The sequence below is a fragment of the Molothrus aeneus genome, chromosome 6, assembly GCF_037042795.1.
Source record: "Molothrus aeneus isolate 106 chromosome 6, BPBGC_Maene_1.0, whole genome shotgun sequence".
Lineage (NCBI taxonomy): Eukaryota > Metazoa > Chordata > Aves > Passeriformes > Icteridae > Molothrus > Molothrus aeneus.
Genome location: NC_089651.1, coordinates 22,187,251 through 22,205,045, shown reverse-complemented (window position 1 = coordinate 22,205,045; position 17,795 = coordinate 22,187,251). Strand labels below are relative to the sequence as shown.

The window sequence follows — 17,795 nt, the reverse complement described above, 5'->3', positions numbered from 1 at the left end:
AGCCTGAGATTGTTATACACAGGTGCTCCAAATTTCACAGATGAGTTGCTCCAAAACTAAGGTCCCATACAAGTTTTCATCTTGTCCCAGTTTCTGTGTAGGACAGAAATTACAGAAGAAAAGCAGAGGTTTGGAAATGAAAATGCTGACTTATCTGACTCTCTGTTAAGAGATATAAACATATTTTTCAATCCCTAGAACTATCAAATGATCCTGTAGGTCCCTATCCAACCCAGAAGGAAACATGCTTAACCAAACCATGTAGTTCAAGAGTTCTGGCCCAAAAGATATGATTTTTTTCAACCTTGCTTTTCTTCAGGAAACTGCAGCACGTTGAAGTCTTCAGAAATTAATTTCTTTTGCAATCTCCCTATGGTTAATTACCAGCTATAAGAGTATGTGTTTGCGTCTAGAAGGTAGAGCAATTAAAACAAATGCATTTTTTCTTTAATTGGAACCTTTAGAAGTTTTCAGAGTCAGGACACAGCTGAAGACAATACACAAATTTGGGCAAGTGCTATTTTACTCTTGCTACAGATTTCTTAAATAGCAAAAAAGGGTCTAGAGTTTAGCAGTTTAAATAGCATGCATGAAAATATTAAATAATATTATTTACCTTATTTAGTTACTGTATTATTTACCTTATTCAATTACTGAAGGAATACCAAGTTTCTGGAGGTACAGGTCTTAGGATGAACCAAAAATAACTCCTGTTTATCTGTTTTTAACAAATGCCAACAGATCTCACTCTGAAGGTCAGTACTTTTTAACAGAAGACACACAGTGATTCCTGCATTTACACTTCCTTTTGGATATTCCTAGACTAAATAACAGTATAGAGGAAAGATTATAAGCACAAACTTGCACATATTTATGTTTATGCTACCCTGTACTTTACTCCAAGTGTAAGCTATGGGGTTTAGAACTACAGACTTATTGCAGAACCACCAGCCCTAAAACTCTACTCTGTGAGTAAAAAAAAATAAAATCGGTAAAACAGATTCAGTAGAATATTTCTGCAAGTATTTAAGATGAAAAAAATCCATGTTACAATTTTAAAAAACAAACTAGAAAAGAGGTTATTGCTCTCTGAAGTACTACATTTACTGTGCAAACAGCCATGACTGTGACTATTTCAGGCTATTTCAAAATTTAACTGCATAGAGTGATGGGTATGTCCAAAATGACACTTCTCTGGAGCTTGTCATCCAGAGAGAGTGCAAAGTAACCTCAGTTTAGAATGGAATCACTTCCCTCTCATTATTTCTCTTCCTGATAGGACTTAACAGCTGGATAACAGGCTGATTACCAGAAAACACGGAACAAAATTACTTCCACATTCAAGTGTAAAAGCAGAAGAATTACATAAAAGGGGAAAGAATAAGTAAAAACACAATAAAGCAAACACCACATGCTAAGCAAAAGCATTAGTATTTCTTTCCCCATATCCTATCCCGAAAGAAAAATATATTATCAAAACAGCAAACTATCTAAAAAGAAAACCAGAAGCAGATTAAGAATTAAAATGGACCACAACAGCTAATTTCCCTGTTGAAGTATGCTAAACAAAAAGGATTCTAAATTTTATTTTCATGATAGACAACAGTTTAGAACAATTGCTGCAAGCAGCATTAAGTAGGAAGGAGAAACTATGTAGCCTTTAAGCATACAACTTTATAAGCAACTAAGTAACTATTAATAGTGTGAAATACAGGATTATGTATTCCATTGTCATTAAATGACAGCATTCCTATAATGTTCTAAGACTATTTATTAATGCCATAATATCTATTATTATCTAGCTTCATAAAAATCAAAGATGGTTTTCTTCCTTCAGTAAAACTAGGATGGCTCTGTTCTCTTTACTTAAAGAATGCTTGTACCGTCAGGGAAGATTACACCTTTTTACCAGAAGCAAATCTGGAGAAGGGGGCAGAGGGAATTTATGTTTTATAGACTAATATTTATGTAATTAATTTTTTGTAAAGAGCCATAAAATGTTCCCACAGTTGGTTGTAATATTTTTGGAGTTGTGTTTCTTTAAGGCAGAACTCAAAACCTTCTAAGGGGATTTGAAGTCCCCAAACAGATGTTTCAGGGTCTCATTACTTCCTCCCCACCTTGTTTGCTTTTATAAAGCAGAACTGATTAACATGGCTTGCTAGTGTCTGCTGGTCCACATGCTGAGTTACTAAATATTTTGGGAAAGTTTTCTGTTGGAAAGATGTATGTTGACTCCATTTGAAATCTATTTTCTACTCTGCTTGGTGAGGTTGAAAAGCTTATGTTGGAATGTAAGAAATAGAGGGGATAGAAATCCCACGAACACATTTGTGATATGGGAGAGAGTAACAACAACATAAGAAAAAGGTTTCTGTTCCAGACTCTTATGCCAACTTTCTTATTGTTCTTACATAGCTTTAATGAGATCTCTGTTCCTCTTTTTTATATCTATGAATCCAGGAAACTCAAGAGTAACTTTAATACACTAAGCAATGTTTTTAAGGTATGGTAAATGTAATGCACTAATTAGAGCTACCTGAACTCCTTTCAGGATCTTGAAATAAACAATCTGTAAGTCCAGACCTTGGCTTTCACACAGAATTGATTATACACAGACTACAACTATGATGAAGTCAGACTCCTCCTTTCAACTTGAACTGAAATTACCTTCTAGTACACTAGAAGCCTGTTTGATGAGGTTTCCAGGTTTTTCTAAGGAAACACTATGTAGACCACAGACTTGTAGAGAAAGCTAACTTTGTATACACCTAAATATTGCTTAGACCATGGGCAACCTACATGGTTAACAGAGATCAAACATCTACTTTGTACTCTGTTTGCCAAGACAACACAGATCAATGTACATTAACAATTATGGCTTACAAGGAATTGAAAACTGAAAGAAGAAATCCAATTTCTCTTCTCCTTCTAAATTTCTGAATAAATAGAAAATCTAGGATAGATCCAAAATGAAAGACAGAAAAGCATTACTTTTGAAAACAGTTTTACCAATGCTTTGAAGAGTCAAATCGAGCATACCGTATGACTTGACTGACAATGAGAAATAGATTATGTTATCGGGTTGCCCAGTGGGTTGGAAGTGACTGGAAGTTCTCATTACACAATAGATTGCCCATGAAATTAGTTCATTTGAATTCAATTTCTGCAGTAAATTTAACAAAGCCATGACAACTTCATTATGGAAGCCAAAGACTGAAGGAATCTGAGACCAAATTCTCTTCTCTCGCCAAGCAGTGAGCACTGCAGACTAAGTTCACAAACATGGACATGCCAGTAACTAGTTCTAAGTTGTTGCCCTTCCTTTCTTCTTTCCTCCTGCCCCACTTCCAACTGCTACATCCTCATCAGATCAGCCATGAAAACCCACCACTTTCTGTGAAGGCCAAAATTTCTTAACATAATGCAGTGTTATCAATTTATCTCCACAAATACACATGCACACCTTGAGAAAGATTAGCAATATCTGCAAGACAGATGTTCCTTAAACCAAGCAAGCAAGCATCCAACCCAAAAGTTCAATTCCACTTGTTTTCAGTTCCAGGATTTAGTTCAGACTATGAAGAAACTAAACTGCCAATATTCAGTACGTACCAGCACAGGCAAGAGCTTGGGAAGGAAGCATTTGAACTTATTTTCATACCAAACAACAGGCAGCAGCATGCAGCAACAGGGCAGCCTACTCATAGAAAGTAACATTTATTTAGGTAAGGTGTTATTTTCCTTAGAAATAAACACACTTGGGGGGCTAGCATCTCTTTATAAGGTCTTTACAAGCCAACATAGCATCAGGTTACAGAGTCCATTCATATAAAGTTTATAAGTTCTAATGTTAATCCCATTAATGGTGCTCTGGTGTGGAGTGCAAGACAGACCAATGTAAATCTTTCGATTGGTTTTTGACAAAAAAACCACTGGGCATAAGGTAAGGAAAGGACTACCTTCTTTAACATTTAGATCAAGGGGAAAACATCCATGAAAGGAACTTTCTAGCCTTCTGGCTTTTCACAGCCCATGATTTGGTGGGAGTTTGTAAAAGAGGCAAGAGGGGAAAAAAAAATTCGCAAAAGAGTAGTAAAATTTAACTGCCCATAAACCACCACTTTTCTCAACTTTTAGGTCAGGCGCCATGATGCTGTGAGATTCTGCCCCACTGCAACAGTTCAGTGCTTCCAAAATGCCTTGAAAGGGTTTACAAGGCCTTGAAATACAACCATTTTCACACCACCTATGGTGACTCTACTTAAATGCTTTCCCTTCTTAATGGCTCTTGGTGTTCCTGGTTTTTACTCCCAGCTGGATTGGAGAAGTCTATGCAAGCAAAAGAGTGTGGCCTACCTGCTGCAACAGCACTGGCCTGGAAACCTGGTGATCTTACTTTTAATCCCGGTTCTGTTACTTATTTACAGATAAAAGTTTGGCATTTATTAGATTTCTTGCTTCTACTTCAGCATCTCAGCAGTATGTGTAATATTGACCTCAAAGAGATGTTATGAGACTTAACCATCCTAAACCTTTCAAATTTTGGGATGGATAGAAGAATAGAAAAAAACCCCAATAACTTTATCTTCTCTTATTATTTGTAAATAGAAACTTTAAATTAATAAAATATTTAGCTAAGTAACTGAAGTAACTGACTGCAGTAACCCTTTGCTAAAACATGTACCTTCAACAGGGATACAAAACATATTGCAGTAAATATCTACAGCTCAACTGTGCATCTGACAGCTCTGGACATGGAAGTGCATCCAGAAGGCCTGCTAAAGTTTTATGTCATATTGTAATATAAACAAACATATTTTAAGTTACTGAGACACAGCACATTATTATATCAGATTGGTCCCAGGCAACCTCCCCTCCCCCCAAACTATTGCCATTGGGGAGTAGAATTAAATGGGCTACTGAGGTTCAAGATAAATTGAATTTTTGTATGCTTGCCCTATACTCAAGATGCATATGAATATAGCTGATGTTATATAATTGTCCAATAGTAAAGCTGAGCTCTCAAGAGCCCTACTGACCTCCGGTGCAAAATGGGACTGAAGAAAAGGTAAGTTACTCTTTTGGAGCAATATACATTTTAGAAAAAGTTTCCCAAGATAAATTTTGGGTTTAGACTGAGGAACTTATAGCCCCAAGTTCCCACATTTTTCTGCTTATGAATTGTAATCTGCACCCTCTTTCTGTACTGTTTTATTGTTCCTACATCTGGTTCCCTATTCCAACAGTTTCCTTGCGGATCACACATACTACTTTTAGTATGCAGTTCTCCAACAAAGATGATACCAGCTTGTATCAGCTAAAACCAGTGATATGTTTAGTTTTTTTATACAGGCTTACAAGAAAGCCTCAGAAGACTTTATACTACTAAGAATTAAACAGTATTTTGTTGTTTCTAAAAAATTGTAAGATTTTGTGATTAAAAAAAAAAAATGCTTGATTGGTTTAGGACCCTTGGTGATATCACTCAATCACATTCAACCTAAGGCAGGTTGGCTTATTCTCAGTAATCAGTGCAGGAAAAAATAGGGTTATTCAGACAGAAATTTAGACCTCTGGTACCTAAAAATATCTTCCAATAAATCCATTCCTCTCTTAATAATGGATCATGAGAGGATAAAATAAGTGACTAGCTGTAGGTCATGGTCCTTCTTCCCCTTAAAGCTCTGTTTTCAATAGTGACCTGAAGTAGTCTCATTTTTCCTAGAGAGGGATGAGGACTTGAAATGCAAATCTAGGCTACACAAATCTAGGTTACATTTTTCAAAAACAACTCTCAGCCCATGAAAAACAGTAAGAGAGCTGTGCTCTAAAAAGTACTCTTACTTTTAGGGTGCCAGCACAATTACGTGAAACAGGAGGTAAACTCTTTCGAAATTGCAAGTAAAAATGAGTTTCTTGTCCCCATACATGGATTATGTAAGAATTTTAAAAGCTAATCCATTAAATCAATTAAATACTGGTAAAATCATGCTAACTTGCCTGAAACTGAAAAATTTTCTGATTTTCACGTTTTTATAGAATATCAGATTAAAAGCATCTTTCAAATTCAACCTAAACTGGCTGTGTTGCATCTGTTTCTCACTGCAGACCTATCCAAGAAAAGCAGTAGTGCAGACAGTATATAGAGAGTGTTCAGAGTAACAACATGTCACCTCTAAAGCTAAAAATGGAGATAAGCAAGGAATTGACGTTTTGGAGGCCCATGATCACTTCAGATAAAGACTAATTCATAATTCAGCATGGGGGTTATCTGAACCTCAAACCAGAGGCTCCTCTGCAAGGGAAAAAAAGAGGAGTGAACAGTAGAACAATGCAGGGCACACACTGTTGTGTCCAATTAACAAAGTTTTGCTCCTAATGTAATCTGACATCATTATTTCAATATTATTTCTGAACTTTCATTCCATGTTACTGACTTACACACAATTCTCAAGTAAAGCCCTGAGAGCACTCAATTCATCTATTTAACTTATATGAGTGGCCTATAGAGGAATATTCCTTAATTACAAGACACTTCAGCAGTATGAACAAACAAATCAAAAATTTGTACCATTACAGTTAAATATTTTAAGAAAGAGATTCTAGACAGACATTTCATGGTGCTGGTTTTTATTGTAATTCAGCTTCAAAAACAATGTCTTCAAAATTGAAGCAGTAAGTTGATTTAATTCTTTGGCTCAATATTCTCTGCTGCAGTAATTTCAGCTATGAAACAAGTACATTTGCCTCCTTCAGATACAACAGAGTGAAAACTGAATCTTTCCATTATCCAAATTTCTTTTTTTCCTTTTTCTTTTTGAAGCTGCCAATTCATAAGGGGACAGAGGTCAGAGTTCGAAATGCTAATCTTACCCTTCAGATAGCAGCCACTTGGGAATAACTCACTTCTACTCACTCTCAGTTTTATTGCTGGAGACTACTTGCTGACTCTTAGAAGAGTTAAAAGAAAATGTTAGTGCAAGCTCAGACATTAAAACTAGGCTTCTTGCACTGCAGCCCTCCTCAGATTCTCCTCCTTGGTGCTTTGAAAAGAATCACATCAATTGTAGTAATCCATACATACAACACATACCGTGCATATATGAGAACAGTTCTTAGAAGCTTATCTATTAAATTTAACATTTTCACTCTTGCTTCCACACTTTCACTTAACTTTGGGAGTTTGAGGAGTTTTTTGATTTGTTTTAGGGGTGGTGGGTTTTGGAAGCTTTCTTGCTTTGGTGTTTCTAAGGTTTTAATCTTCTCATGAAGAGCCTTCTTCTGCTTAAATACACGACACAAAAGAAGGTACTTTCAATAAAAGAGTTCTCATTTTCTCTCACTAAATGGCAACTTTTATATAGTTTTGAAATCCTACATTATCTTTACCCTTAAAATACAGATTTCTGCTATTCCTTGTCCTAGTAATAGCAACTTAATTCCAAAAATAGCAAGAACACAAGACTTGAATAGATAAAAATAATCACCCGGCACTGGTGATCTCTCCTCTCTCCATATATTTCTGCACCTCAAACTTGCTTCTTTGATTAATGAGTATGTCAGCTTAGCAATTCTTGTGCAGAAGGCAACATTGCACCAGCCAGGAAACCTGACTTACTGTCCTGGCACCCCACAAATCCATGGTCAAAATACTTTTCAGTTATGCAGCCAACAAACCGATACCAGCACTATGAGCAGCAAGGAACCCACCCCATTCTCAGCTGTGGTGGGGAATACTATTACAAAGTGTGGAGACAGAGCCAGCAAAGAAAGTAGCAGGATGAGGGGAAAAAACAACAAAACCCAAAAAAACCCCACAACCAAACAAAACCCCAAAATTTCATGCAGCATTTACAACTTTTAAACATGTGATATTAAAATATTACTACCATTTTCTGAATTCCCTTTGCTCCCAAAGAGCTTTCAGTTTGTCTTCCTATTTACAAGCAAATGTCATGTGTTGACACCATAGAAATAACACAGCTGAAAAAGAGAAACAGGTACTGCTCTAGCTTCCAGATAAGCCATTATATCTACATAGTCATCAATAATGATGTAAAAACACAAAAAATAACCCACTCTCTTCCCTCCAGTTTCCAGGAGTTTGCATGGCTCTTTAATTACTCCAATTTCACCAGGCCATTACTGTAAAGGAAGTGGCAGGCACACCTAACCTGGGGAGTAGTCAAAAATACTTGAACCTGTGTCATGATGATACAGGTTATTATGATGTTTGTTCTCAACACACTCAAAAGAAAACCAGACCTACAGTGAGCTAGAATTGTGCAATCACTGATTCAACAGCAGTCAGGAAGTCAACAGAAAACAAATATATATGTATGTAATTGCAGGGAACATTCAACTACTGCATGCCCAGAAGTTGGGGGGTGGGAAGATGTTTAATCCACATTTCTTGACAAGTGACGGACAGCTCCTGAAACTGAAAGCAATAGGTTTCTAGTCCTAGGGGTATTGCCTTCAAATATGTCTATGTTCTCAGGGTAGATCAGTTTTCCCTGCTGCAGGCATCCTGCTGAGAGGTGAGGTCCCAAGCAAAACACAGGAATCTGACTGCAAGTCTTTGAGGTGGCAGGAGCCAAGGGAGGTTCAAAGACAAGGCTGGCTGGTGGGCAGCACCTCTGAGTACTGCTGAGGTTAGAGGTTAGTAAAGCAGGAGCCACTGGCCAATAAAACAGTGTTTGGAGAGCCCACCCTATAGATAAATTGGGGATCTGTTTACACCTTTCCCAGCTTTCTGAGTTACACACACTGATGCTTCCCACTGTGATCTTGTCCTGTGTCCACCAGCATCTCCCTGCCTCGGCAGCTGCCCTGCTCTCTGCTGGTTGGCTTTATAGCATAGCTAAAGGATGCTTGGAAACTTTTAATCAGCATCCAGCATCAAAAATAAATAAATAAAAGCACAACTGCTTTTATTTGTGTCAACTGCTGCAATAAGATCTGGCTTGTTTGAGATTTCCCATGACTGCTGTACTAATGCTGGGAGAATAGAAGCTTAAATTCCCTTGATTAGAGAAGCTAAACACAAAGCAAGCCCAGTGCCAATCACACACATGAAAGGACAGCTTTTTGAAGGATGAAAAAAAAATCTAGGTAAGGTTACCACTATATTATAGCTGTCAAAAATCAGCACATACCTCAATTTCAGAGCTTAAGCTCTATACCAGGAAGAACTTGCCCTTTTGATGAAGGCATGTTTTGCTCATTTTACTGTAAGCTATACAGCTCTGTTTTATATAAGCACAAACACAACACTCATACCCCCATACACACAGTTCTCAACACTGGACAACTTTAACCACAGACATTACTGCCAGCGTTGCTTGAATACAAACACATCTTACTCACTTCTCTGAGGATAAATCTGAAGGACTGGCAGTCATGAGGGTTTTTCCATATCTACTGGAAAAATTCCATTTAGGACATGACACTGCTTTCTTCCTCCACATCTTAAATATAACTGATCTTAGCTTGAGCTATATAAAAATACCTCATCCTTCATGGCTCAAACTGCACATGGCTGTATGGCCATCTGATGAAATGGGAAAGGTGAATATTCACTGCAAGTTGTGATAACAGTATATGGTAGTCACACCACAATGAAACAGGATTGAAAATAAATTAACACGAAAAAAATCACTGAAAGGCATCAAAAAGAGTTATTTATCTCTTCTTGGTAAACATCTGGAATAGCATTCTATTCTCTACAGTATGAAGCCAAACTTCTATCCATGATTCCCTACCAGCATTAGCATCCTGGAATATGCACATCTTCTACAATCCTTCTGCTCATAGCATCTCTACAGAGCTAAGCCACCAGAATTCAATGACGACTAATGCCAGCTGCCACTTTAATTTCTAAAGAGCATTCAAAATTGTTCCTAATGAAAAAAAAAAAAAAGAAGCCAAACCCTAGATACAAATTACAGCATTTTAAAGTCAAGGGACACTACAGTATATTCCTAACACAGCCCACTATTTAGTTTGCAAAAAAAAAAAAAGACACAATTTTCCTACCTTCAGGCATCTAAGAAACTATTCAATATATCTGCATAATTTACAGACAAAGATTAAAGGAAAAGCTGGCTGAAGATTATCTGTCAGCAAATTGTTTCTATAGAAAATAGTAAGACCTTTCTAGTTTAAAAGCCAGATGTTCCTAGTGTATTGTAAGAGACATTTGATATAGTCATTAAAACAGGATGTAGATTTCTAAATTCCATTATTAATATTATGATTTGACCTTGTATAAGTTATTTACATATCTACCTACTCATCAGTAAAATGGATACAAGACCAAGGTGTATTTACTATTCTATTTAATATACTCACATGCAAACTACTACAGCAATGCAGTGTATTTATGCTATATAGATAAATGTTAAACTTGTAATACTTTCAACAATTAAAGGGGGCAAACAAAGCAAGCAGCTTTGATAAGGAATGTGATGTGGTACAGAGTAAACAGCAGCAAAGGGAAAGCACACAGTAGCAAAGAAAGAGTGCAACACCAGGAGATCATGCTTAATCATCCATTTGTCTGCAGCTAACTGCTTCATGTGCATGACAGAATATTTTCAAATATTCTTTCTAGAAGTACATGCCTTTCCAATTTCTGGATCATCTGCTTTATCTGTAGTCTATTCAAGTTGTGTATAGCAATCTGCAAAGAGTATCCAAAAATCCACTGTGCAACATGATACAGACTCTTAAAGCACAGATTCTTAAAATCTAATCTGAAAACCAAAATAAAATTGTCATAGAATAGCATAATTTTCCTCTTACAGTTAAGTTTAACCTTTTACTGTTTAGAAGCTGCCAATGTAGATGCAAAAGCAACCCAAATGTATCCTATAAAAATTATACATAAAGGTGCTGATTGGTCTCAAATTTCAGAGCTCTTTCTCAGAGATGCCACGAAGACAGTTTTCTTCATTCTGAAAACAACAAGGCAGGATAGACAAGAAGAAAAAAAATCTAGGATAAGGATACTCTCTGCAACAACTGAAGGGAGAGGGGAGCAATGAAGGTCTCATATATAAATGCCAAGGATTCTACAACTCCCATGGTGATCCTGGCAGTAAGCCAGGAAAAAGTTTTTTTCTTTCCTTTGCTGTTTGCAGCAACAAATCTTTCCTCTGGGGGAGGGGTGAGAGGGCTGGAACTAACTTCACTGCATCTGATAAGATGGCAAATTGTCCAGGCCTGACATTTATGGGGGACCCAGAGCTTCACTGAAGCACTCTGGGAGGATTAAAGCAGGGTTAGGCTCTGCAGTCACACTCCTTAAAATGCTACAAATGGCAGACAGATGAAAGTTTTCCTAAATTTGATAATGATGATTCTACAGAACCCAGAGACAGAAGCTGTCCCCTGTCAGGGAAAGAACTGCAGCTGTACATTTAATATTCTCATTAAAAGGACTTGTAAAAGCCTAAGTATGCTCAAAGAGCATCTAGTGTCCAGATATTGAAATGAATTTCTGTTTAATTGGTTAACAAGAACTAAATCCCATCTCTTTCATGTAAGCTGCACCACCCACAGGAAAACTCCACCACCCATTTGCTTTAACTCTATCCAAGACCATTTCACTGCAAGAATGGGATGTTTCACACGCTGGCAGTGATTGCCTGGAGCCAGCAGAAAGGCTCATATAGCTGTCAGCAAGCTGATAAGAGTTGAAATTACTCTACAGAGCCCTCTTTAAAGAGGAGCCAAAGAAGCACATTAAATGAAAGGGAGGAGGGTCAGAAAAGCCAGCCACTCATGTTGTTTTAACGTGGCACTAAAACAAGTCATTGATTTATGCTTGTGTCTTCAGCTCTGTTTGACCTGGAGTCTGAACTTCTCTTCAGCTCAGGGCTGAGGCACATAGGATGTGCCCAAGAAAAACCACAACAGCTTGTCCAGGTATTCTAACTGTGGGAACAAACACTGCAAACTACATGTTTTCTATCCACAAATTTTACCCTGAATTTACATCCTGTTTTAGCCTTCAATTGTCCGCTCAGGCTAAAAAACACAAGAGGTTGTGATTATCTGAAACTTTAATTAGTGAAAAGCAAGAATGGTACATGGCCAACTATTTGAGAGGGTACCTTGTGGGGCTTCAGGAAAGTGAATTACACATTCACCCAAAGAAGGAAACTATACATCACTTTCAGTAGTGTCCCACTGAAGTGTTTGGCAGCCAGTGAAGTAAAGATGCATTTTAAAGATGCATCTGACAATGTTATTACACAAGGCATTATAATACTCAAGTCTTTTGTAAACATGAGTCCTGAAGCTGCCAGGTCTGACCAAATGGCCTTCTGTTCCCATATTCTCCCTCTGACAGAGCTCCACAGCAGGTACCTTAGGAACCCCCCTCCCACAGACACAGCAGGCAGAAGCCACCACTTCCTCAAAGTACTCTCCAGCTTCCAGAAGTCTGCAATGCAGGAACTTTTAAGCCAGAGGGTATATCTTTGCATCCATCTCTGACAGATTTTCCTTCTCTGGATTTCTTCATTCTGCCTTTTATGTCAATAAAACCTCTTCACTCACACAAAATTATGAAGCAGTGATTCTCACAGACTACCTCTTATGTCTGTGAGATCATCTCCTTTTTTTTAGACCAGATTCCAAATAATAAAAGTACTGTGAGACATCAAATGAAATTGTATCCAACAATGTACAGTCACATCCAGTCACTTTTTCATTACCTACTTATTTTTTAGTTCTGTATTATATTCCTGCTTCATCATCACCAATCATTCATTTTCAAGATCAAGAGTGTTACACTATTTCATCAGTCTCCTCTTGAAACTTTGATCACATTTGTTCTATTACATAACTTTCAAGATGGGAGAACCATAACTACAGACTGTATTCATGGTGCAGACATACAACAGATATGCATGGTGGCACAGTATTTTCCATCTTGTTCTCTCTTTTCAAAAAATTCCTTGTGTTTTTTTAACATAACTGACTATGGAATTTATACTTTCACATAACTATTTATTACAGCTCTTAAGAATTCTTTTCCAAGTGATTGCAACTAGTTGAGAGGCCAAAACTGCCTATGAAAAGGTTGTTTTAAATTGCATATATATATCCCTTTGTATACTGAATTTAATTTATCACTCTATCATTTGGCCATTTTGTACCTGAATTTCTGTGGCCTAAGGTGTGCCAGTTCCAAATAAACCTTTCCCAAAGCAGATAATTCATAATGGATACATGCAAATGGTTTTCTATAACTGTTAGCTCAAGCTGCAAAGTTTCTCTTAAAGGCCATGTTATTCTGAAGTACTTAACTCCTACACAGGTGCCCAGATAAGAAATTCAGGGAATTTCTTATCTCCAACCTCTCCACTTCTCTGTAAGTTTGGTTGAAACTGGGCACTAACAGAAATCAGAAGAGAAATCAGCACGCACATTGTATGTGATCACACACATTTCCCTAAAAAACCAGGATGAAAAGAATTCCCACACTTGAGAACATCAGCTCATCATCCTTGTGCCATCAGAGCACACAAAGTCATCCAGACTTCCAGAACAGATATGAATTCAGAAGTTTTATTTCTGGGAGATATGGGGTGTTACCAAGTCAAAAAGGAACAGGCACACAAAGCCACCTTTTGAAAATAAACTCCTTACCTAAAATCTCTTCAGGGACCAAGAATTCCTAAATAAACAGAAGAATGAGTCTTCTATTCCCACTGCATAGTACTTCTGCATTCTGATTCTATGCCTTAATGAATCTATCCATGCTAAAAGAATTCTAAGTATGTTGGTATAAAGTGAAGACAAATACTTACAAGATGCCTGTATATTCATATAGACAGATTCACCTCACAAAAAGAGGGTGACAAAAGAACAGTGGCTGAGATATAAGCTGAGGAAAACTTTCACACTAGTTAAAGACATTTATGCATCAACTGCAGCTGAAACATGTTTCCAGAGACTAAAAGGCTTCCAGAGCAAAACCTTAAAAAAAAAAAAAAACACCAAAAAAACAAAACCTGTTGCAAGGGAAACTGTACAAGGCATGAGACAAGGTGATACCAGCAAAGTTTTTTTTCTGCTTTTTTAATCTATTTCACTCTGCAGGAGCAAGACAAAAATTCAAATTTTACTCTCAGTCATACAGGCCCATTGCATCTACTTCTTCCCCTCCACTTCTAGAACTTTGCTATTACCTGGATGCTGGTTAGAGGTGCAGATAAAATGAAAGCATAGGATGCAGCATCAAGTCTGTGCAGCTAAGCTGCTTATCAACTTGCCCCTGGGCACTTCTGCCAGTGTTTCAGACTCCATATGGAACTATTTGTAAGAGAGGGATGGATCAAGGAAGCTTTCAAGAAAATGAGAATGACAACATTACTGTAGAAAACAGATAAGACAGCAATCTCAGAGACACATAAGTTTTATCCAGACTGCTATTAATTTTAGCAGTTCAATCAGCAGAGGCTGATTTTGATGGTCAAAATGTTGCAGTTTATAAGAGCTATTATTATTTTATTTATTATGTATTATTATATGGGAGAATCTGGTTTTCAGGGACATAGGCTGTACCTGCAGTATTGACAATATGTATCAATTTTTTACAACTGTGTAGATCAGGCTACAAGCATAGAAACTATTCCCTTTTGTGAGGACAGACAGGAAACTGGACTGGCAATAGTTGAGAGCAAACTGTTCTGCAAGTTTGAACAATAAAAGCATAAGTTAATATAGCTGATCTCCAGAGATCTCAGTGCAATCAAGGATCATGTAGGACAGTAGAATTAATTTTGATTTCCCACACTCAAGTTCTGCTCAAACCAATGAATCTCTTTCCCAGTTTATACCATGTACTGTCTGATAAAAAGCTGAGCAAAATAAAATTGTGTTGTAGGAAATCACAGCTGAAGTCATACCAGCCACAGATCCTAGCAGATGTCTCCAAAATTGAAACCCCTGTATTTTATCCTCTTCATGACAGTGTTATGTGATGTCCATGACAGATGTACAAACTGGAAGAACACACTTTCAAATATGAGTTCTTATATAACTTAAAAGTAATGACTTCTCTCTACAAGACTTCCTTTCTTACCCAGTTCAGGTATAGCCAGAAGTATCTCCAGAAACAAAGAAAAAAATGCATAGAGAAAATTTTACTCATTAAAAGCTGACAACCTGAAAAAAATTACATACAAGTATATGTAGGTGTGTGCTTATATGTTTATGTCTACATTTTAAGCTTGATGTATGATGTCCAGAGAATCTCCTGTGATAAAACACTACAAAAAAGTACAATGTAGTAATCAACAAAGAAAACTGGTAAGCTAACACATACAGTAATATTTGTTTTAATTTCGATGTTTTCCAAATAAGGATAAGAATTATATCATAAGACAAAAACCTGAAACCAATGCAGTTGGACAGCAGGCTCCAATCCCACAAAGGTTATTAGACCCAAAAAGTCTGACAAATATGAGAAATGCATGTTTCAGCAAGGAGAAACTCAGAGCAAGGATTTGTTCTATTTGCCTAGAAAAAGATGATCTCAACCATACATGTCAGGTTACTGGTAGTCCACACAGTTTCAGGCATTTAGTACTTCTCACCATTCTAGGTGGCTAGAACACAGAACACCTATCAGCAAGGGAATTTCAGACACACACAGGGATTTTGCCTTGTAAATAAAGCTGACAGGACATGGAATGTCCTGTCATGATTAAGTATCCTCAATACACAAACAGAAATAAATTTACAAAGATGAAAGACAGACCTTGTGATTTCATCCTGTTACTTTCACTATCAAAACACACAATAAAAGCAACAAGATGTGAAAAGATGCTTTAGAAAAACACATCACACCTTCAGGCAATAGAATCACATTCTCCAATGATGTTCAGTGATGTTTTAATCCAGTGACAATGACTATTGCAAACCATGTATAATCCAACAAAATTCCCTCTGAACAGAGACTATATCTGTACTGTGAGCGCTAAAATATCATCTATTTTAGGTTAATTGTATAGAGTTACAGGTAATATAGATAATGTATATATAACCCAAATTAAGGGGGTTATTGTTGGTTTGTTTCGTTGTGAATGTTTAGGGGGTTTGCTCCTTTGTCTTTATTTTGTTGGCTTTTTTTTTTTTTTACAAATGAGTTGCCTGATTTCATACTTTAGTGTTTAAGGTGTCAATAATGTCATGTGCATTGCCCATAGCTGGAGAACACTATCCTGAAATTATTATTTTGCATTATCAGTGAAATAGTCAACAAGAAAGTTATTGCATACTTTGACAGACTATTAATATCAGTTTTAAAGCTTTATTAGGCAAAACTCCCTAGTGTTGACATCTCTAAACCAAAAATCACATCTCTAGGAGTTGTAACACCAAGGTTACTTTCTCACCTCCTGGTTTTGGTGGCACATTGGTGCTGCCAGCAGGCCCCATCAAAATGGTTCATTTGTGTGAAGTCACTAAAGAGAAAGGAGACCCCTGATGGCTGCTGTGGTATTTGCAGACTCAGAACAGAATGAAGTAAAGCTGGCAACAGAATTCAGGTGTGAAAGATATTTACACTTAAATTGAGAGTCTATTTTCACCTCATATATCACTATTAATACACACTGTGCAGTTTTCAGCACTGCCTAAGTAGAAATAACTAGAGTGTTGTAGGCTACATTCTGAAAAAATGTCTGAAAAAATTGGGTCACTTTTTACAAGGACCATGCAAAGGACCACTTTGTCACTAAGGTTGTGTAAGAGAATTTCAGACACATGACTTCACAATTCTTGCAGAAATTTGACTACAGAAATTCCATGCATCTTGAAAAGTCACTTGAAATCAGATGGTTAACTTTTTCCTTAAATACCTAGCTCTTACTTCCTCTATGATTTTCCTGATGAGGAACTGAGGCAATGATAAGAGTACTATCTTGCCTGGTGACAATATATGCTCAAGTACAATAAGATGTCAAGGATGAAATATCCTAGATACAAGTAAGTGTACATTACATGTTAATATCTTTTTTGCTGGCCTGACAGTTCAGGGTCTCAGCTCTTGCAGTCATCAAATAAGAAAAATCTCTCTCTCAGAGGAATTGTCAGTGTAGATAAAATATTTAAAATATTTTGGACTTAATGCTCCCCTCACATTTTAAGTGACTAAAATTTTTCTACAAACCAAAGCTTCCTTTGAAATAAACACAGACTCTTGAACTTCTTTACTACAATTTAAATATCATGTAGAAAAACAAATATACACCATGATTTCATCAGAAATATGTTAATAGAGGTCAGTAGGCAGTACACTCAGGGAGAGCTTCCATTCCACTGAAAAGTGATGGCAAATGCAGATGTTTAGCAGAAAGAAAGAATAGGGTCAAATAATAAAAATATTAACATGAGAGTACAGTGGATATTTCTGCATTCCAAAAGCTTTCAGAGCAAGGCAGGTGTATGAACCTACACCCCAACAGCAAAGCAAGGACAATAACTTGACCATGGTACATTGCTTTACCTGTCTTTGCATCTCTTCAATCTGTCGCTGGGGGATGCTTTGCAGAATACTGTACATTTCAGGCATCTTCTCTTCAGGGATGACAACAGAGGCCCTACAAGCAAAGAAAAGAAAACATGTGGCAAGGTGAGAAAAAAGAAATTCTACACTGAAAGAAGTTTTCTAGAAGAAGTTTTCATTAAAAGACTGCTTTTCCAATCCAGAATTTTGTCCTATTTTAACAAGACATATTCAAAAAACATAAGCAAAAAGAAGCAGTCTTCTT

The 17,795-nt window shown here is 37.0% G+C and overlaps 1 protein-coding gene across 2 annotated transcripts in view; it reads right to left on the bottom strand.

The window, feature by feature from the left end:
• EXT2 (exostosin glycosyltransferase 2) overlaps positions 1–17,795 on the bottom strand; it is a 72,836-nt gene that overhangs the window by 39,628 nt on the left and 15,413 nt on the right. For both annotated transcript variants that reach the window (XM_066552138.1, XM_066552139.1), the window contains exon 7: positions 17,531–17,624. In XM_066552138.1, coding sequence (XP_066408235.1) covers positions 17,531–17,624 — 94 coding nt within the window. The remainder of the gene's footprint in view (positions 1–17,530; positions 17,625–17,795) is intronic.